The 22,436-nt window shown below is 41.0% G+C and overlaps 1 protein-coding gene across 1 annotated transcript in view; it reads left to right on the forward strand.

The window, feature by feature from the left end:
• Nucleotides 1-22,436, forward strand: part of plxna2 (plexin A2) — a 360,814-nt gene that overhangs the window by 32,443 nt on the left and 305,935 nt on the right. The window contains exon 2 of the mRNA XM_041799400.1: nucleotides 12,855-14,170. Coding sequence (XP_041655334.1) covers nucleotides 12,989-14,170 — 1,182 coding nt within the window. The 5' untranslated portion in view covers nucleotides 12,855-12,988. The remainder of the gene's footprint in view (nucleotides 1-12,854; nucleotides 14,171-22,436) is intronic.

Raw genomic sequence — 22,436 nt, forward strand, 5'->3', positions numbered from 1 at the left:
ACAGTATTCTATGATATCGTATTGTACCATATTGTATGGGATGGCATTGTGTCATACTGTGCTGTATCGTACACAAATGAATGTGATGTGTACAATAATGAGGATTGAAGCAAAGAAAAGTAACCACTGAGTTAGTTTTCAAAGTAACTAGTTACTTATACAATGCAGTAACTCAGTTACTAACTAAGTTACTTTTTGCTAGCAGTAACTGTAACTAGGTACTACTTTTCAATTTTCAAGACTTGCCGACTGAAAACACTGAAAACCATGGATCAAATCTTGCATCAATGTGAGCTTCATATGGAATAGCTACATTTTTGATAATAATTAGTCAAAATTAGGTCTTTGTTTTCATTTAAAATTGAATTCACACCACATTGTTTAAAACTCACCAGATTGTAGGAAATTAAGTGTTGTAAGTTCAAAATTTCCTGGAGGACAACCCCGCACAGGCTGACTACACCATGTATAATGTCATGTTTTATATCTGTCTTATCCTATCCTATCCTATCATACTGATTGTATCATACCATATTGTGAGTTTTCCTGCGATTCCCATCCCTAATTTTAATACTATTTAAAATTCCTAGGATCACAGGGGATTAAAATTTTACATGTGTTTACAGATGATTTTGATAGCGTGTCTTGAATAATTCATAAAGCATGATTATTTTTGCTCAAACACACCACAGGTTTTTCTTACTGTTCATCTCGTAGATCTGCATGCCTCCAAATATGACTTTCATTATAGCCCTGTGTATATTGACTGTCAAAGTGACAGCATGGTGCCACCTGGGGTCAGCATGTTTCAGGAATAGTTAAGGCCCTCCGACTTGATAAATTGTGTACTGTGTCAATCAAAGAGCCTCATTCACTTCCAATCTATACCTGAGCTGATGTAAAATACCTGATCCTTTGGCCTCCACAGACTTCCCGCTCTGTTTGTTTTCTTCGCCCACAGAGGATTCCCTCCTTTTCCTGCTGAGCCTCTTTACAATTTAGATTTATGGAAATGCCTCCTAATGGAAAGCTGCTTCCAAAGGATGACAGACAGAGATGATGAGGCGCGCACCACGTAGCTCCTGGAAGTGGAGCTGCTTGAGAAGATCAGGCCCCGGGATCCCACCTCAGATTTAAGAGGAGGAGTACATGGGGGTTGTTAGTTGTGTCAGCAGCGGCGCAGATTGAAAAAAATAAGTGGGATAATTTATGTGCAGCTATGCTGGATGAGCGTCTGCGTACCCCTGTCTATATCTGCACATCTTTGATTGCGGGTGTGGATCTCTGCATATCTAAGCTTGTATAAGAGCACCAGAGTGACTGTGTGCTTGCCTGTATTTGCAGGAGGTGGCTGCTGTGGGAGGAGAAACAAAAATCATTAATATAACAATGATCATAATCTCCCTTAGTGGATGTCACAGGTTTTAAAGTGTAATGCTAGCGTGTGTTTGCTCAAACAGAGTTTGAAGTGTGTGAAGCAAAAGGAGGGGCTCAGCAGAGACGGGGTTAAAGGAAAGATTAGATACACGTGCCCTTGTTTGCATTCAGGGATAAGCCTCTATTCAGAGGCTGTTATTTCAATGTTGTGATGACAGACTTTTTTATGAATCAGCTCACAGGGCGTGTTTTTGTCTGAGCTGTGTTTTAGTATTCATTTTTAATACATTCATTGAAGTCATAGCTCTAAAAATGGAAATGCACAGAGTTTTCAATGGGTGCAATTCACTGAACGGCTATTGAAGGCCTCGCTGCGGGCCTCTAAACCCAGAGCACTGATACGGGTCACTAACAAAGATAGAGCTATTAAAGAGTGGTTGCAGAGTGCTTAGTTAGAGTGCCCTTAGAGCACATGCTTAATTGTGGGAAAGTGCACATTAATTTACTAAGCACCACTAAATTGAAGCTCTTCTCGCTGCAGCTCACAGCCTAGCACATGCTGTCTAAATATAAACAAAAGCAGAACCGCTTAAGAAAGTCAATGTTAAATTATGTGGAAAATTTGTTCAGTAACAGCAATGTTTAGACTCGTCTTAAATCCACAGTCTCTTTTTAGCATCAGAGCCTATCAATAAATCAACTAGTCATATTTGATCTGCACGATACTACTTTGCAACAAAACCTATCTCAAGATACTACAAAAAGAGTGAGTGTAGACTTCGCTCTTTGTTATATTATTTACAAAGACCCAGCATTAATCCAGCATGAGCACAGCACTCAGAAATGTTTAGCAGTGCAACTGTGGCAAGGAAGAACTTCCTTTTCACAGGCAGAAGTCTTTGACAGAACCACATTTATGCTGCTGAGACTGTTGGGTTCTGGGAGGAAGTAGAGGGAGATACAAAACAGCAATGACAGCAACCAGTAAAAGAGATTTTTAACTACAGTGCTATTAATAGTAAGAGTATTAGCAGGAACATCAAAGCATGCTGATTGGCCGATCATTGTAACATTAAAATTAGAAGTAATGACAGTGAATTAGGGGGACTGATAAAGTTAATTATAGCAGTTCAAGTGGAGCAGCGAGTTAATAATAATATTAATAATAGCCTAATAATGATAGACACATGTCTGATATAATCAGGCCCACTTTGTCAAGAAACACACATAATTGCATTTATAAGTTATTCTCTTTTTTAGCAGCCTGTTAATATTTGGCTATTCTGGGATCCCCCTGTCCTTCCACAAGCCTGGGTGGCAAGCATCAAGCAGGAACAGCACATATTCCTGCTCTTCCTACACCTGCAGGGAAAGTCTGAGGCAGGAAGAGAAGCAGCAGTAAACCCAGAGCAGAGCAGGAATCAGTGGCAACAGAATGACGGTGATTAAGTCAGATATAGCATAAAGGAGGAGCTGGGGTGGAGGAGGGTTGCATAAAGCAGCTTGCAGAGGGAGCAGCAAAGCAGCTGGCAGTCAGCTGATGAGGGCTTGCATTAAATCAGCTGATCTCAAATATATGGATGCATGCCTAAGGTAATGCTATACGCTTGATATTTAATTATGGTAGAGTCAGGCATATTGTCTGCAGAGGATCTTAGGGTACAAGGGGGCTCGGGATCTTCCTGCATGATGTATGGCTAAGCCTAAGCAAGAATTTTACAACACTGGCAAGCAGGCAGAAACCTTGTAACCTGGCAGGCCTGATAGGTCCATTGTATGGGATATTCACCAATTCATCTGGAAAACCTCTAACAGTCTGTGTTTGGGAAGGGTAGAATCTTTAAAACTGTCCACAAGTGGTGATTGGATGAATGTTTCATTTAGTATCAGCCAAGTGAGGCGTGTGCCCCCCCTACACTGCATGAAGCCCTTGACCTTAGGCTGTAGATACAATGGGATATGATGCAATGATGCAGTATCTACCACTTGCATGCAGTTAGGACACGGTGTCATTGGTAAACAGCCATCTGCCTTGGCTGGCCCTGGCTCAGACTAGACGCTGTTATAGAACAGAAGACAAAGAAGGCCTGAGCCAGCCGTAACTTTCAGATTTATCAAAAAGAAAAGTTATAATACCTCTCTTAAAAGTCAAGAGTCTGCCCTCTGGAGACAAGATGAGTACAGAGGAGAGGGTCCTGATAATAAACGGTTCTCCCTCCTGTACTTTTGGAGACATTAGTTACCAAAAATAGGCTCTCTTTTCTGGCATGGCAATCTTTTAGACTCATATTAGGCCATTTTGAGCTCTTGGAGGGGTTGAGAGAGTTGTGGATGAGAAATTTATGCTGGAAAATGTAATATGGGCTGATTATTGTCTCGTTTCCTTGTCCTTGTGATTTTGAACCAGCTGGAGAGTCTTTAGGAACTTATTAGAGCAGCCGGATAAAAGTACTATCAAAGTGGCCGAAATCTGATTTTTGCCACAGAGAGAAATATTCTGCTTAATTGACTCTCTCCACAACCACAGAACAGGAAACCATGCAGAGGAATGATAGCAGCTACTTGAGGGTTTTCCTCTATTTTGATACTGTGTCATTTCCTTGTGGTGGCTGGAATATGGATAGATAAAGACATGATGTGTTCAATTTTCTTGGATGCCAAGAGATAGAGCTGGCACTTGAGCAGAGAAATCCATTTCCTACTGAGACAAAAGGATGTATAAATATCACTCCAGCTAGACAACTCAAGATGCCAGCGAGTCCTCTCATTATCTCTGCTCTTGATAGCAGCAAAGAGAGAAGACTAATGGACTAACCTCTGCTGCTAATCGCTTTTTTATAGGCTCCTATAGAAGAGCTGCTTCCTTTAGGGGAGATTAAAGTTTCTATTTTTACTGTGCAACTGCTCACTTTGACTGAAAATCTTACCCTGAAATGAGAAAGTGTTTTACTATGCCTTTATACCCTCTACTTTCCTTGACGAGCTGGTTTTTATTAAATTGTGTTCCAAGTTGTCTCTTTAATTTGCAGCGCATCACTTTTACTTGAGCATTAAGATTTCACGGTTTACATTAATCATCCAGGGAATAACACATTAATCCCAGGCATGAAATCACAATCTCTTATTTCCTTTCCCTATCCCACAACAATGGATTTAGCACCGTAAACGGATTTTGGTTTATGTTCTTTATCTTTTGCAATACAATTGCTGTAAATATGAATTTAGGAGATCAGGCATATTTGGCGGCATTGTTAAGAAGCTTAGTATGTGGGGATGGAAAGGGAAAAAAATCCAAAGGCACAAAAGCGGAAGACCTGATGCCTATTCCAGGGTGATAAAGGTTTAGCGCTGCTCCTTCTCCAGAGGCCCCTTCCTCCAGTCTGTTCTACCCTGATTCAGTTTTCTGGCTGCTGAACAGCCCCACGGCAGTTATGCCCCCATCCGTTAGTGTTGGTTTGCATTGCTCATCACTTCACATTTCTTCATATCTGGCCTTGCAAATTCATTCCTCTGCTTTTTAGCATCTTTCCATGAGATAATCGGCCACAATGCATGCAGCTCCCTTTGACCGCAGTTGGCACGTGTGCACGCCTTGCACAACAGCAGCTGGGGAAATCACCAATGTTTCATCTACGGGAGCAGCAAACAGAGACGGCGCACAAGCGGCCAGTGGGACAAGTTTGTTTAACAAGGGCTCAGTAGCAGCCTGGATCAGTGTGCCAGCGTAGTGTTTTGTGCTCCTGACTATTTATAATAAAAGTTATGCAGAGAAAAAAAGTCTTCTCTCTGAGCCAGGATCACAGCTTGCATGTGTGCTGTGACTGTGGAGTGCTTCTCTGTCTCTCTTGACTCGATGCTCTTCTTTTCGTAGCCTTCCATGTCTGCCAAAGAGATTGTAAGATGAGTGTCAAAATGGAAATCTACTGACAATGACTGTGATACGTCGAGTTTTTTGGAATTCCATATTCTCATGTGATGTAACACAGTGAAAGTGCTGACAGTTTGTCATCATGCCAGTCCATCTGTCTTCTTCGGTACAACGGCCGCAATTGTGATGCGTCAACAAACTGAACAGAACCAGGACTTGTTGTGTTTGGTGTTGTCAGAAACAGACAGACAACTGCTCACACACAATGTGAGAAAATATTGCTGATTTTGCAGAGTCAGTTGTTGTCAGAGCAGCAGTTCTGATGCCAACAGTGATTACAGTAAAATTTGGAATATAAGTCACACTTTTATAAACGATGCAGCCTGTTTAGTCGGGTCTTTTCATTGTAATTAATTGGTCCACCACATGTAGCTTTAGCAAGGCTGTGTAGCCCCATTAGTAGCATCAACTTCCACCATGTGGTGCTTGCAATCCTGCCAGCTACTGATTCATAGCATTCATTCATATAATGTATGCCTCAAGTAGAACAGTGGCAGCTACCATTGACCACTATGTCGAGCTGCAGCACAGGACATTTTAGTTCTTCATCTCTTTAAAACCACAGAAAAACTGAATTAGGCTGCAAGTTTTTGCCACTTTAGACTCTTCATGCAGCACAGAGACACAGTTAGGGTACCAAAAAAAAGAAAAGTCCTGACAAGAGCCGTGCTTAAGTGATGTTTGTGCTCCTGTATATATAGAATGGCGGAGATGCTTCCCTTAACACAGCTGCCAGATGCTGTAGGTGCTGGTCATTATGACCATATGTGTAGTGTATGTACCATTTTATTGCAAAATGGATATACAGTTTTATTTGGTGGAGAAGGCTCTGCTCAAAAGATGCTCCCTGGGTTAGTCAAGCAGCATGCTTTGACTTTCCAGGGAGCGCATAGCTAGAAACCCCCACATGGATGGATACATAAATGTTAATGCCTTCCCAATCAATCCAGCACTCCACGAGGTTTATTTATCCAGCAGCAAACCATCATTTTTTCACTGATGCCAATACTAAAACCCATGCCAATGTTTCTTCATAATATTTTTTGCTGTATGACTCTCACAGTGTCTGCATTTTCTGACCATGAAAACATCACTTTCTTTCTTTTCTCCATCAGCAGTTAAGTATACCAGATTAAAACACCGGCTACTAGTAGCTGTGAAAGCCAAATTATTTGCCCATGGTCGCTGATTATCGACAGGAGCGATATCGTCTGATACCAATGTTAAACTGATGCATCCTTAATTTTGAAGTTATAAGAGAGAAAGAGTGTGACCACAAGCCTGGTTCAGTGTGCAAGAAATGGGAGCAAATTTCAATCCAGTTAGGCCATGTGGCCGAGAGAGGCGACTGCACTTGTGGTAATGGCAGCTCAAGTCAAAGACAAACACCTGGACACTGCCCAACCTGCAAAGAAAAGGAGTATTTATTTGCAACATTTCGGTACTAGACTTTCATCAGGCAATCAGTTTGTTCAAAAGGGCAGGACATATTAAATAGGAGGTGGCCTCACACCTGCAGCCCCCTTCTCATGACGTCAGAGCTCAGTTGACCAAAATAACAAAGATAAAAAATAGACATCAGCTACCTGGCTGAGAGAGTAAATGTTATGAAAGATTAATAGACACCTAAATTGCAATGTACAAGTGTATCATTGATAATATAAAAAAGGGGGATTAAAATTCCCCAAGAGAATAAATACACAATAAAAATAGAAACAGGTTAGGCCTTTGAAATGTTTGCTGGATACCTTGCCCTCCGACGCACCTGTCCTGAGAAATAGATGTGCGAAGTAACCTTTCCATTGTGAATAAGGCTGCTCGTGTCTAATATTGGTCACATCAGTATGTAGTATGCAGGCAACTTTTTAGATGAAAAAATAGGTATTAAAAATGCATCTTATTCACCAGATTTTCCTGCATTTCATAACTTAATCTGCTGACTTAGACGCTATGCTGCTGCAATTATATTCACTTAGAAAGCCATCCCTCTTTTTTTAGGTCAGTAGGTAACTGCATTAAAGCATGAATCATTCCTGGTTGCATTTATATGTTAATGACTTTCCCGCTAATTCTGACTCCTCATAACTAAAGAAAAGCATGGCTTTGAACTTAGCACACAGGGTGATGTGATGTTTTTCTGACTCTTTTCAAGTCTCCTCCTCAGCTGCATTGCACAGAGAGGTCTCTGTCAAGAGCAACAAAGAGCTGGTCGTACAATCAACTTAAACAAAGCCTTCGCTCCCTGTGTTACCGAAACCATATGAATGGAAAGGATAACCTTTGTGATGCTGTTAATTTACACCATGCAGTCACTCTTTTTCTGCCTCTGCAGCTGTTGCCACAACATGAGTGAGTAAGGCGTATATTCCTCCCGATGACTGGGAAGGAAATAAAAAGGGATAGAGGGAAAAGATGGATGGGAGTCAATGTTGTATACACATATACGATGAAGGGGCGGGGGTGTAGCAAAAGCTCTAAAGGGCAAAAGGCTGCAGGGCTTGAGTGAAAAGCTGGCTCAGCAGGAGGTTGATTATACCACCAAAGGGATCCACTTTGCACATCTAGCATGTACAAACTCACACAAAGGAGCGCTGCAGCTCGCAGGCAGCTGAAAGTGAGGGTGGGGGTCTAGCCCTGGCTGCTTTTTTAGAGGCTTTGGCACTTTTATGACCATGCTAATAAAGTGCTTCTGGGACGGAGCACCTCCCACACCTCTGCCTGCGCACACGCCAGGAACAGCTTGACTGGGCCTTAGGAGCTGTGTTTATGGACACATGGATCAATACGCTCCCTAAGGGTCTATATTTAAGTCTGAGCTGAGTAGCGTACCCGTTGATCACAAGAGGGGGAGGGAGGAGGGACCTCGAGATGGCCATTACCAGATCTGGGATGTGGTTTATGAAAGGGCAGATACGGTTCAGAGGTAATCCCAAATCTGTGCCGCAAATCAAACACAGTTGTAGCAGTTGTATACAAGAGATGTAAATCTTCCTGTATCTCACAACTGGAGGGCATGATTTGAGTCAGAATTTCGATTCAAACCATTTTCTTTTCTACGTCAGTCTACTGTGCACTAAGGAGATGTAAATTATTATTTGAAATTATAAGACTGACTAGATTTGTGTTTAAAATTGGGCATTTTTTTAGCATATTTACAGTGTTTTATCAGCTAATTACAATCATGTAACTACATAAAGTACAAGGGTGACATTAATTTGTGCTGAAATTGTAAAAGGAAAAAAGAACACAATGGTGGGCTCAAGCTGGGAACGTTTTTGTCAGCGAAAAAATGATCATAAATCAAAATATGTCACGGTTTACGATGCAAAAGAAGAGCAGGTGTTGTGATTTGACCAGTGACCATGTTTTCTGATGACTTTTCAGTAGACCCCTGAAAAATCAGTGCTTTTTGGGGTAATTTTGGTGGACCGGCCACTCTTGTCAAGGATTGCGAGTGGTCCAAGTTTTCTCCATTTGTGGGTAATGGCTCTCACTGTGGTTCAGTGAGTCCCAGAGCCTTAGAGATGGCCTTGTAACCCTTTTGCATTAACAAGGGTTATTTTTGCCCAAACTTGAAATGTGTTTAATGATCTGAAACATTTAGGTGTGACAAATATGCAATAAAAAGTACACAGCACTGTACATTACATTAGCTTAGCGCTATTAGCATACATGTGACGTTGGGCCTCCTCTCACCTGGGATTGTAGTCTCCACAGTGAGTCTGAAAACTTCCCTTTCTTTCCATATTGTCCGGGCTGTATGACAGACAGGACTATGTAAATATTGCTACCCTGAGAGCAAGCACTGCTAATGCTAATAGCGTAGCTAATGAGCTACACACCCCTCTGCAGGATCCGTTTGTTTGTGTAGTTGGAGCCGTGCACAGAAGCTCAGGATTTGCTGTTTTCTGTCTGCAGTTGAAAATGCCTTCAAGATATAATAAAGTCTGTTTAAAATAGGGATGCGCGATATTAGATTTTCTGCCGATATCTGACATGCTTATGTTTCCAAACTCATTTCGGACACAACTTCTAACATTGGGAAAAAAACACCAAGTTCTGTAGGACTTGGTGTTTGATGAGATGTGCACCATCTCTGCTACTGCGCTGTTATCAGTTGCTAGTGCTTGTTAATTCAAGGCGCAGTCGCTGATTATTCCAGCCACATCTTTCACCCTTGATTCTCCGTGCCCTCACTGCTGGAAATGCAAATCTGGAGCGTGACAAACGATGTAGGGCCGTCTCTGACACGCCGGAGCCCCTGGCGTCCCCATGTCTTTCCCCAGCTTACCTCCTCCAGCTCCGCAGTAATTACCCTTGTTGGATCGCTACGCCTAATCATACTTGATTTTGGGATGCACTGGCATTGTCTCCACTTGTTAGCCCCTCACACTGCTCGGTTCTGATCGAGTACACTGATAATGCTGAGCGATTGAGGCAAACACACAAACATGCACTGAGTATATTTTGTCGTCTGGTGTTTGTATGAGGCAGCCGTGTACAGATCTAATGCGCTAGCTGATTTATTTAAAGATGATTGTTGTGCCGCCCGTGATTAATCCCTCTACGATCTGATCATGTCAGCAGGAGATGAATAGGATAAAAGGATGGAAAAAACAACAGCCATGTTTAGAAAAAATAATTAATAGATTCAAATTCTGTAAAGCGGGGCCCCTTGAAGAGCAGGGAGAGCACGGGGAGGGGTGTGAGCTAGTGGCTCCCAATTTGTTCTCACTTTGTTCCAGTAATAAGATCCAGGCCTTCCTTTCCAATGGACGAGATAATTAACTCCTGGGGACAGACTGCACTGAGCTTCGGCTCTTGGTTTATGGCACACAGAGAGATCTCCTCAGTCCAGCCTTAGCAGGGGAGCATAAATTGCCGACCTTGCTTGATGTATGTTTTTAGAGATAGATATGGAAAAGGCTGTTGGTTGATTGGTTAAAGTACGGTTCAGAAGTGTGGGGGAGGGGTGAGTATGGGAATTAAATGAGGAGGCTGATCCTCTAAAGAGAAGAAGCACTGGAATCTCAACTAAGAGCTCTTGTATCTTGTAATGCCAGAATTTCAGATTTGACAATGTAGGTAGTACTAAAAAGTCTCAAAGCTTTAAAAACAGCCAGATATAAGATATAGAAGAAGAATGAGCCATTTCAAATTGTTAGCAATACAGAAGCAACTACCTTGTCTGGTAAAGGTAATAATACCTGCACATTTTAGAAATGTAGATAGTATATCAGAGTTGAACTGATTGTTTTTAATGACTTAATACAACAAAGTTCCCCGTATTTGGTGCTTAGGACCTCTATATTGTTGCACTTTTTCAAAGCGCTATACAGCCAGTCTTACCAAGACAGTCTGGCTGCAGCCTGTTTATTACTGACGGGCACTCTCACAACCATTCATCTGAGATGCTGTATGTCTCAGAAAGGAAATAGATGCTTAAACCTTCAAAATCAGATTAAACTTCAGTTTAGGGTTAGGGTAATGGTTTAGGGTAACTGTACCAAAAGTTAAAAGACAAAAGTCTGACCTGATTATAAAACATTTAATAAATCAGAGCTCATCGACCATGAAAACATTCTAACGCAGCCAATGTAGATTTCATACCTCTGTTAGCAGCATAAGCAACATGGATAACAGAGCTACATAGCTATGTAGCTAAAGCTAAGCTCAGAAAGCAGCTACATAAGCTGTGTACCTGCATTATCTGCATATCAAGGTTAGCTTTAGCTACGTTTGCCAAAGCTCACATTGCTAAAGCTAACTCAGTTATAGATTACTGAGCTACATAGCTAACATAGCTAAAGCTTAGCTCACACAGCAGCTATATATCTACATTATCTGCATAGCTAGGTGACCTTTAGCTTTATTTGCTAAAGCGCACATTGCTAGAGCTAATCCATCAATAGATTATGGAGCTACCCAGCTAACGTTGCAAAAGCTAAGCTAACAAAGTAGCATTGTGAGCTACATATCTATATTATTTGCATAGCTAAGTTGGCTTTAGCTATGTTTGCTAAAGCTAACTTAGCTATAGCTAGCTGAGCTACATAGCTAACAGCTAAAGCTCACAAAGCAGCTACTTGAGCTAGATATCTACATTATCTGCATGGCTAAATTAGCTTTAGCTACATTTGCTAATGCTCACATTGCTAGAGCTACCTAAGCCATAGATAACGGAGCTATGTAGCTACTGTAGCTAGCTAAAGCTAAGCTCATGAAACAGCTATCTCATTTTCGTAGGTACATTATCTACATAGCTACATTCGCTTTAACTATGTTTCCTAAAGCTCATGTTGCTGAAGCTTACTTAGCTACATTGTCTTATGTGGTTATGTTAATTGTGTAGATTTATCTACAGCTAATGATGCTAAAGCAAACCAATGTTCGTGTAACTGCATCTTACATATACATCTTTGCATAATTTAATCCTGGATTAGACCTCTGACCTTTTTCTTTTGTTAATGAAATGTTTGTCGGTAATGAGTGGATTGGGGTTATTTCATGAATTTACCGGCAATTATGGCACCTTCATTTTGAGATGCACGATATCTGAGATGAATGGTTTGTGAGAATGGCCTTCAGAAATATATGACCTGCGGTCAGATCCCTCCAGATCAACAACACTGTCAACGCTGAAGAAGACTGCAAGATGAAACCTGTCTGTACAATTAAAGACTTACAAAACTGAGGAGTCATTAGCCCAAAAATGCCCTTTTAAGCAGTTTTATTTCTTGGAAAAACAGTGGCAACAATGGATGTGTTTGGTGATCATAGCATTATCAGTATTATCATTGTTTTACTTTCATTTTATGAAGCCAGTGCAGATATTTACCATCTCTGTAAATATGTCAAAGACCACTTTTCATCTGCAGTCATGAAGCCAGAGGTAAAAACAGGCTCCCTAAGAGAAAAGTAAACTCCCTAAGAAGAGATTTAAAAGCATCAAGAGTAAAACTCTAGTATCTTACAGCCCTAGTATCTTCTCTGACCTTTTGGTAGTTTTTGATGCAAGTCATCTATTTAGAATATTTTGTAAGCTTGAATGTTTCATGGCTTTAAAAGGCCACCATGCAAAATAAATAAAGGAATAAGTAGTGCTTTCAGACTTGGGTTTGAATAAGATGAAATAAATTTTCCATTGTCTTTGGTGAGTCATTGCCATGTGTTCAAGGCTCCCTGCATCTGTGAGTCTGTGTTATTCTGTTCTTAGAAACTGCTTGCTCAGTGTGTGACAGCCAGAGCCGTAGTATGAGTCAGGTCAGGCTAATTTCCGTTGCTGTAACCTGCCTTTCTTTCCTGCTGCGACCAGCACCACCTTTGGAATGTGCACCATAACGCTTTCCGCTCATTGTCTCTTTAAACCTCCACTCCTCTTCTCCACAGCTCATCGCCTTACTGAGGATGAACTTTGAACTGACCTTTTCAAGCAGTGGAATCTCTAATGAAGAGTCTTTCCATTTGGCCAAATGTGTTTCCTTCCCTTGCTGGAAGTGTGAGTCATGCTGTGAGATCTAACACCTTTTTCTTTTTCTTTCTCTTCCAGAAAAATGTGAAGACCCCTGTGAAGATTTGACCTGCAAGTTAGCCTTCAACAAGTGAAAGGAGAAGGTGTCCTCCCATCTTCCCCTCATCTGTTCTCTCTGCTTGTTCTGCAGTTTTCTCGCAGGCCCGTTAAACATGGAGGGCCGGCGGGCTACACGCAGGACTTTATCCCCTACAGCTACTCTGTTAGCTCTCTGGCTCTTAGTGACCCCTGTTTACTGCAGTGGGCAGACATTTACTAGCTTCCACCCTGAACGTCGGGAGTGGGTCTTCAACCACCTAACGGTTCACCAAACCACAGGGGCGTTGTATATTGGAGCTGTCAACCGCGTGTACAAGCTCTCAGGCAATTTGACCCTCCTTGTTTCCCATGACACAGGCCCAGAGGATGACAACAAGGCCTGCTACCCCCCTCTGATTGTGCAGCCTTGCTCCGAGCCTCTTGTCTCGACCAACAATGTCAACAAGCTTCTGCTCATCGATTACTCCCAAAATCGGTTGCTGGCCTGTGGCAGCCTCTACCAGGGAGTGTGCAAACTTCTCAGATTGGATGACCTTTTTATCCTAGTGGAGCCTTCCCACAAGAAAGAGCACTACCTCTCTAGTGTCAACCAGACTGGAACCATGTATGGGGTTATTGTGCCTTCACAAGGCCAGGATGGCACCTTGTTTATCGGCACAGCTGTGGATGGAAAACAGGATTACTTTCCTACCATTTCTAGTCGGAAGCTTCCCCATGACCCTGAATCTTCTGCCATGCTTGATTATGAGTTGCACACTGACTTTGTGTCCTCGCTTATCAAGATACCATCCGACACCCTGGCTCTGGTGTCCCACTTTGACATCTACTACGTGTACGGCTTCGCCAGTGGCAACTTTGTTTACTTCCTGACAGTGCAGCCGGAGACACCGGAGAACAGCATGTCATCTAGCGGATCCACCAGCGACCTCTTTTACACTTCTCGCATCGTCCGCCTCTGCAAAGACGACCGCAAGTTTCACTCCTACGTCTCCCTCCCCGTCGGCTGTGTGAAGAACGGAGTCGAGTACCGTCTCCTGCAAGCGGCCTACCTTGGCAAGCCCGGCCGCGTTCTAGCTGCCTCGCTCAACATCAGCGCCCAAGATGATGTGCTCTTCACCATCTTCTCCAAGGGCCAGAAGCAGTTCCATCGCCCACCGGATGACTCAGCGCTGTGTGTCTTCACCATCCGAGACATTAATGCAAGAATCAAGGAGCGCCTGCAGTCCTGCTACCAGGGAGAGGGAAACTTGGAGCTCAACTGGCTGCTTGGGAAAGATGTGCAGTGCACCAAAGCGGTGAGCTACAATGACAGACACTGACAAATCACACACAAACATGCAGATGTACCGTGGGTATTCATTTGCAGAATAGGAGTGCACAGCATAAAGCTGCTTGTTTACAGAAATTTAAATCAGTATTTGCATTTTGTCCACTCTGTCACATCTGTAGAAACTAAAAACAGGATTACTGCTTTGCTGTTCAGCATACACTTTATATTCACAGCCTTCAAAAAGATAAATATAAATGAAAAAGAGCGAAAGAGAATCATTCATCCACTGCATATTTTAATGGTCTAAATTTTGCAGAGGCCTAACAGCGTTTATATCATGAATGGGCAACTTTGGCTACAAGGGCCACATTAGTTTTACTGCCAGAGGGCCTAATATTACTGTTAATAAGACAGCTAATTCCCTTTAATTTAGTAAAAAATAGCAAAAAGAGCTTTATCAGAACTTATTGTACTGACATTTATAATTTTGAACACAATTAGAGCAAATCATGTTGAGTTAAATGCAAATGTAAGCCAATTGAAGCCACATTTTCAGTGCAATGAACGGAGCCATTAACGGTTATGATTGTGTATTTGAATTTTGTTTTTATTCAAATGCATTAAGTGATGCCACATTAAAAGAACAATAAGAGGTAATTACATCTTAATTTTCTTACATTAAAAGACATTTACCAGAAATAAATATGATCATACAAGTAGGGCTAAACAGTGCTTGAATGAACAGGTATTCTAATGTCTTTTCTCTAAAATATTAAGTTACTACAAATAGTAAGTACAGATATATTCAGGAAGTTTATACAAGTTATGCAAGAGATAAAAACTTAAAGGTACACATTGAACCAGTAAGTCCTCTTCCATCATGTTCAGTATACCATCCATTATGTATTGTTGTTGGTCCCCACAGGTGGGACTTCTCTAACTGAGTGGGTACCTTCACTCATGGTGCAAAAGTGTCTAATGCCCAAAGGCATTCTGGGAAAACTTTGAAGATTAATGGATGAATGTTAAATAATTTGAGCACAATTACAAAAAGTAAGCAGAGTGATTGAGTACTGTTTACTTAAAACTATAAAATGGGTTCTGTTAACTCTGAAAAATAGAGGAGAGATAGCTGTTTTTGTTTTGTAAGGTAACACAATGTATTTTTTAAACAACCTTCAACTGTTCAGTCCTACAGTTTAAGACTGAAAGGTGCAGTTTGACCCAAAATGTGCCCTTCATCCTTCCTATGCTGAAACCTCATCTACACAGATGGGACTCGTCTAACTTAGTGGATAACTTCACTCATGGTGCAAAAGTGTCTAATGCCAAAAGGCATTCTAGAAAACTCTGCAGATTAAGGAATGATTGTGAAATGATTTGAGTACAATAAGAAAAAATACTTAAAGTGACTGAGTTATGTTCATTTAAAACAAAACTGTGTTCTATTAACTCAGAAAAATAGAGATGAAATAGCTGTTTTGGATTTTTAAGCTTACACAACTCATTTTTGAACAGCCTTCAAGTGATAAGTCTTACAAATTTTAATTACAAGCTGGTTAACCTAATCTTGAATATTTGTATCAGCTTAGCTCCTCAGTCCTGACTTAATGATTTGCCTGAACTGTAGTGCCACTGTCTACCACTAGTAGCTCCTCGTATGTGCTCAATGGCGACTGTCTTGTTGCCACAATGCCCTTTGAAATGAATTTAAACAACAGTGAACTGATAGCACTGACAGCATCTCACAGGAACAGCACGGTTTAGCATTATTTTTGTATTAAAAATTGTGACAAAGTTATGCTTACATATAACTGAAGCATTGAGTGATGACATTCAGGACAGGAATATAGATGTTCACCTGCAAACAGGGTCAAAGGTCAACAGTGCTAACCCTGCTAACATTAGCCAAATTTGTAAAAAAAAAAACAAAAAACAAAAAAAAAAAACTCATACCAATCCTGTCTTAAATAGAGCATTATTTAACTTTTCTTGAGTGTTTATTTCACTTTAGCCAACTAAAGACAGTTATAATTTATGTTCAGTCAGATGTGACAGTATTCGCCTAGGAACTTCATTACACATAATGAGTTTATTTGGCAGCCAACAGCCAGTGAGACCGTGGCATCCACTGTGACATGGAAATTACAAAACAGATGTTGCATGAAACAAAGAAAACTAATTGAAACTTACTGAGTCATTTTTAAAGATATGGGATCAAACTAATAAAAATTGGAAAAGTGCTCAAGGTTCAGGACATATGAGTGGAGGAAATATCAACGAGTCATCTTCATAAGAAATTACCAATGAAGAGCAGGAATATTCAAGAACTGATATTCTCGCATTTCGTGACATGTATCTCCTGAATCTCAAATAAATTCACTAATTCCACCACTTATTTGGCACCAATTATTTAAAAGCTTTTCCCTTCCTTAACAGCATCTGTGGGATGTTGGACATGTCAACAGTCTATGTAGCATAGCAGCTTAGATTTTGTCAATATTTTTCATTATATTGACCGTTTAATTGTATTGAACATTGATGCATTGACTAAAGAGACAAACTGCATATGCCCCCTGGCCACTGGTTGCTGCCTCCTGATTTAAATCTTGTTCCATTCTTTAATCTAAGACATTTACCAGTCAGAGAACAACCAAAGCTTCTTAATGAGCCTCAAAGACAAAGCTGTTTAAGTCTTAGGGCGGATGCTGTAACATAAAATAAACACAGCAGCCATAAAGAAAAGCCTTTGACTGCCTTGCAATCAAAAGCGGCCCTCTCTTATCACATTATTCTCACACTACATGTTATTATGCCAAATTCGCTCTGCTGTTCTGATATTAGACAACACCCCCTTTCAAGTGTATTTCAATGAGAGATCTTCACAAATTGGGGATGATTTATTTTTCTTGGCAACCATCAAAGTGATCAAATTCTCCTCCAGCATAATACAAACAAACAAACTCGCCCCTTTTAGAGTGAAGCGAGAAAAAGCAGTCATGGGGGTGTTTACTCTGATTCTGATTCTAGCATAGATCACACACAGCAGTCTTTTCCCTCTGAAATCCCCAATTATCCCATAATACAGGGCCATGTATCTGTTACATGTTGTCAAGTAGAATTACGTTTCTTGATTTTCCCCTCATTCCCAGGAGGCTACAGTCCTCTGTGCTTTCATTCTGTAATTGCTAATAGGAATTTAAGAATATTAAGAATTAATGACTAGCTAAGAATGACTAGTCACTTACAGTGTGTGAGTGCATGTATGAAGACGAGGCATGTGAACAGAGCTGTTCTGTAGGTCTTAATGTATTTCAGCAGTTTAATGATATCTCTCCTCTCATGATGATGAGAACCTCTAATCAGATTCCGTTGTTGCTAATCCCCTCAGGTCTCTAAATTGACCACTCTTATTAAAACAAGTAAATTCCCCATTAGCACAATGTCAGAGGTGATTGTCAGGAGAAGGGAGACATTATCTCGAACTAACGATGTTGGGTTTTATTAGCTCTACTGAGACGGCAGGGGAAGGGAAAGGATGGAGGTTGGAAAAATGGTGGCACAAGGTGATGGCTGTCCGGAGGTTTGGGGCTTCTCTGTCCATGGGAGCCTGTTAACCTATAAAAACAGTTTTCAGCTTCCTCAGAGGAATTTCCAATCATCCCACTGTACTGTGGAAGATGCCAGGCATTGACAGTATTAATTGTGAATCAAGCACAAGCTGGTAGGTTCAGTTGCTATTATGTTACCGCTGTGCTCAAGGCTGCAGGTCCTCTTGAATGTAAGGACTCTGACAAATTGTTGCAGCTTCAGATTGATCATCATCCGAAATGCTGAAGAAGACAGAGTGGCACTGACTTTTTTTCTGTTTCAGGTAAAATTGTAGATATCCCATTATGGAGAGTCATTAACAGCTAATGTTAACATTCAGCCACTCAATAAATTACTGTTAGTTATGAAAAGGCCACAGCTCACGCAAACATTTGGTATTATGCAATAAAGGAGAGTGTCACAAATTCTGAGAAAGTCTAACATTTGGTAGGAATTTCATACAAGCCAACAAGTTTCATCAGCTGACAGTGCTAGCTCTAGAGAAATAAAGCTTTAACTAACAAGTCGCTGAAATCTTTCAATTTCACATAGTCTGTGCCCATAAGTGCAGCATATGTGCACCCCTACCCACTGGGTCCTTTTCTGAAGCCCTGCCAGAGATCACAAGATCAAGCGAGGTTTATTCTCTCCAGGAAAGACTTGTTGTTTTATGTAATATCCTGTGGTTTTCCACTTCCAAAACTAACCTTTCTTTGGCCATTTTATTACCTCTGTGAGCTTCTGATCTGCTCATGATTATTTGTTGTATACTGGTATAAAAAGATAATATTTTAGAAAGTTAAATATAGGTAGACATGAAATTTTCTGCTGATATATACAGCTTGCATATTGGCAGTATATGTCATATATCAGCAATCATATATCGGTAAAATTTACAATTGTACCATCAGGTTAGGTGGTTGCTTAGGGGACTCAACTCAAGAAGGCTCATCATGTTATCATTATTTTTTAACTGATAAACAACCACTCTTATCAAAGTAACACAAAATTTTTATTTATTTATGCCATAGTATATAGTATAGTATATAGCCTTCTTAGAGATATAACCCCTGGTTCTTAAAACAGATAAGAAATAGTTTAAAATGGCAAAAATGGTTGGAAAAAGTCATAAATGTGATTTTAAAAGTAGCAGGAATTGGTTATAACTAAAAAAAATAGTTTGAAGTGGTGAAAATGGGTTGATATAGGCAAAAAACAGGCAGAAAGTTGCAAAATTAGGTTTGAAGTGGCATTAACTGGCAGGAAAAAAATGTTGAAAAGGAGTTACAAGGGACAAAAATGGATCAGAATTGTTAAAATTGAGCATGACAAGTAGAAAAATGTGATTGAACTGGGCAAAAATGGTACAAAAGAGTGGCAAAAAGGGGCCAAAAGAGGCAACGATAGGCAGAAAGTGGCAAAAGGGGCAAAGAAAGAGGGTGGAAAAGTTTAAGAGGGGCAAAAGTGGGAAAAATTAGAAGTACAGGTGGTAAAATTGGATGAAAAAGTTGCAATAATGGGTGGAAAAATTGGGGAAATGGTATATTGAAGGTAGCAAAATGGGTGAACAGTTACAAAAACAGGTGAAGAGAGTGGTAAAAAGTGTGGTAAAAAAGTGATTAGAGGTAATTAAAATGTGGCAAAAATTGATGTAAAGTGGCAAAAATGGCCCAAAATGAAGTAACTTGTCGCTAGCACCAATGCTACTGATTGAACATGCATGTATTGATACTCTCAGAAACTCAACCAGGAAGGGCCCATCCTCTTGGTTTGTCAGGGGGACCAACCAAATCTGTAAGCACGCGTGGTTTTTGCCACCCATTGTGACTAGGTGTGTGCAATATTATTTGCACGGTATTAGATTTTAACTGAATATTGGTATTGGCAGGTGTGAAACTTTCTGCCAATATTACAACAGATCGGTTCTGCTGGCAGACAGATGACCTGCGCTTTGGAATTACAAAGATAAACTAAAAAAGGGGTGATTTGCTCTCCAGAATATGTGTAATTTGGGGGTTGCAGTAGCTAATGTATTATCAAATTCATTACCTTTTTTTAGATGGACAAATGTTCCCCCACATGATTGGTTTGACACATTTGATCTGAGATAAGCCCCCATACTTTTGACCACCTGTTACCAGTGGATCAGTGGAAAATGCATCATCACTGTAAAATAAATGCAGGCTATCGTTGCTAAATCCCTGTACAGTTGAAGTGAAATGAGGGTTGCATTTAAGTTGTGCTTGTAAGAGCCATGGCAGTCTTTAAAAACACTTTTACAGAGGTTTTTCCACAGACTTCAACTCAGAATAGGGCTATAAAGAATAAATATTCCTGTTTACTTTGTGTAAAATGCTGTTTTGCCTTTTCTTCACTCACTCCCACCATGTCTGTGTCGGTCCTGCAGGTATCAGCTTGTGTTCTCGACGGTCAGTGGCTCGATGTTAGTGAGGTTATCCTGCAGCTTAATTGGTGCTGTGGCTGTAATCTTAGCCAAACAAACTCAGCTGTCTTAGGTCCAACACTGAAGATAAAATATTGAATTAAAATAGTAATAATTGTCAAATTCCACTCTGCAATGCAAGAGGAAAATGGGCAAAAATGGAACTTTCCACCCCATTTTTAGACATGCACTGCCAGCGTTTTGATCTCTTTCATACTGTACTCCAAGGATGTGAGCTTTGTATGCACAGCCACAGAGATAAGAAGATGTAAACGACAGCCCTTAAGACTTTGTCCTCACACTCATTGAGCAGCCAATAAATCCATAGAATAATATGGATTATGCAGATGGATGATGGATGAGGAACTCTTACAGCCCATACAAATTACATTAAACAACCAGATATGTCAAGCATGCTTACGCTGTCTGCCTGCTGTTAAATCCTCATCCAAGCATGGTGGCTGCTTTGAGGGGTGTACATTTCTCTTGAATACATTTGTTCCCAAATCTGTGTGTAAGGGATTTTTAGATATGAAGTGAATGAAAGGGGAATTTTATTTGTTTAATTGTATTTTGCTTGGTTTTCTGAGTAAATTACACATGCATTCCTAGTGTTTTTCCTCCGCTCTGTTTTCAACAGCAGGTAGCGAGTGAACTCAAAGAGGAGAACCTTAATTACACCTTCAGTTGTCATTCCCTTCCTGCAGACCTTTTACCGTGTGTACGTTAACATGCAGGCTAAGGCTAAGGCTGGGAACGGATCTGAAGCTGAGCCAGGGGATTCAGACACAGCAGCCAATCAAAGATTTATCACCCAGCCGTCCAGCCTTCTGCCATCTGGAGATTCACACCGTCTCTGTAGTCACTCCCGAGGAGGAGAGAGAGCCGTGACGGGATTCTCTTTTCCGACTACCATCCTGTCTTGCTTTTTTGCGCCCATGCCCTGACGACTAATTAACCAGTCGTGAGAGCAAAGGGGTGCTAGTATTGATAACACTGATGTACCCTGGGAGGTGATCTCTGAGAGCTGATATCCTGTCACACCCACTTCATCCTTCATTCAAATTCAACTCCAAATGGAAAAATTGAGCCCATTGTTTAACAAGATTATATAGTCTGCAGCTGAAAACAGTCTTTACAGCATAGATTAAATATCCTACTGTATTGTGAGTTATTCGATAAGGCTTAATCACACAGGGTTATTTTTGTCCCACCAAAGCTCTGCTAAAGATAACCAATGTAATTCGCGTCACATGAAACAAGCTGAGACATGGCAAATCTACATTTCTTCACTTCTTGTGAGATTTGTGATAAGGCAAGGGCAAAAAAAACCCAAACTAATCTGCGACTAGGTGAAGACGAAAACTCAAATGCATGGGGACCAGGGGGATTTGATTTGGCTGCCAAGTCTGCTTAGCACGCATCATCGAAACAATCTAGATGTAATCAGAACCAAATGCTTTGGGGCCAAACAGACCAGACGTGGAAATAGCTGCATGCATTTAAGAGAGTAGCTATTGATAAGCCACTGTCTGGAACTCAAGGCTGTTTCTCCAGGCTGCCTTCTGGACCATTGTGTGTGTCCATGTCTAATCAGCACATGTTTAAAGGCAGTTATATATGGTACATTTGATTCTGTAACCATGAGCGAGAATAATAATGTAAGCTCTTTTCCTGGTTTAGATGCCGCAGTGGAGTGCCCCTTAGCATCCAGAGCTATTTTGGTCAAAGGAAAGAAAAGGAAATGCCATAAAGTGGGGGGCGTGACTGTAAGAGCCGGGGCGATTATTCCCTGTCAGCATTATTGCTCTTACTCTGCTCATGAAAATCTGCGTACAGTAGTACTGAAAGGTTTTACAGCCATGGTGCGTAGTGTGCAGGGAGAAGCTGAAATGCCTTTCAGAGCGGGAAATGTCACTCAACGTAGCATCCTGACAGGGACGAAGACCGAGAGGAGACAGAAGAGTGAGAGCTGGAGTGACGGAAAGAGAATTAATGAGTTGAGGGTAAAGAGAAGTGGTTATACATTCAGAAGGAGAATGAAATTCAGTTTTTGAGTAGGAGACTATAGCATAAATGCATGGAAGTGGTGCTAGGGTTCAGCCTGCCTGCCCATCTTGCTTTAATCCACATGGCACTTCTAGGCCACTGCCACTCACACACTGTCAGCTGACCTCCTTCAATGCTGGATCACTGTTTTGTATCTCAGCAACTCTTATTTGATTTGAGATAAGAGTAGAGGGTAGAGCTAAGTCTT

This window comes from Cheilinus undulatus, linkage group 11 (genome assembly GCF_018320785.1).
Source record: "Cheilinus undulatus linkage group 11, ASM1832078v1, whole genome shotgun sequence".
Taxonomy (NCBI): Eukaryota; Metazoa; Chordata; class Actinopteri; order Labriformes; family Labridae; genus Cheilinus; species Cheilinus undulatus.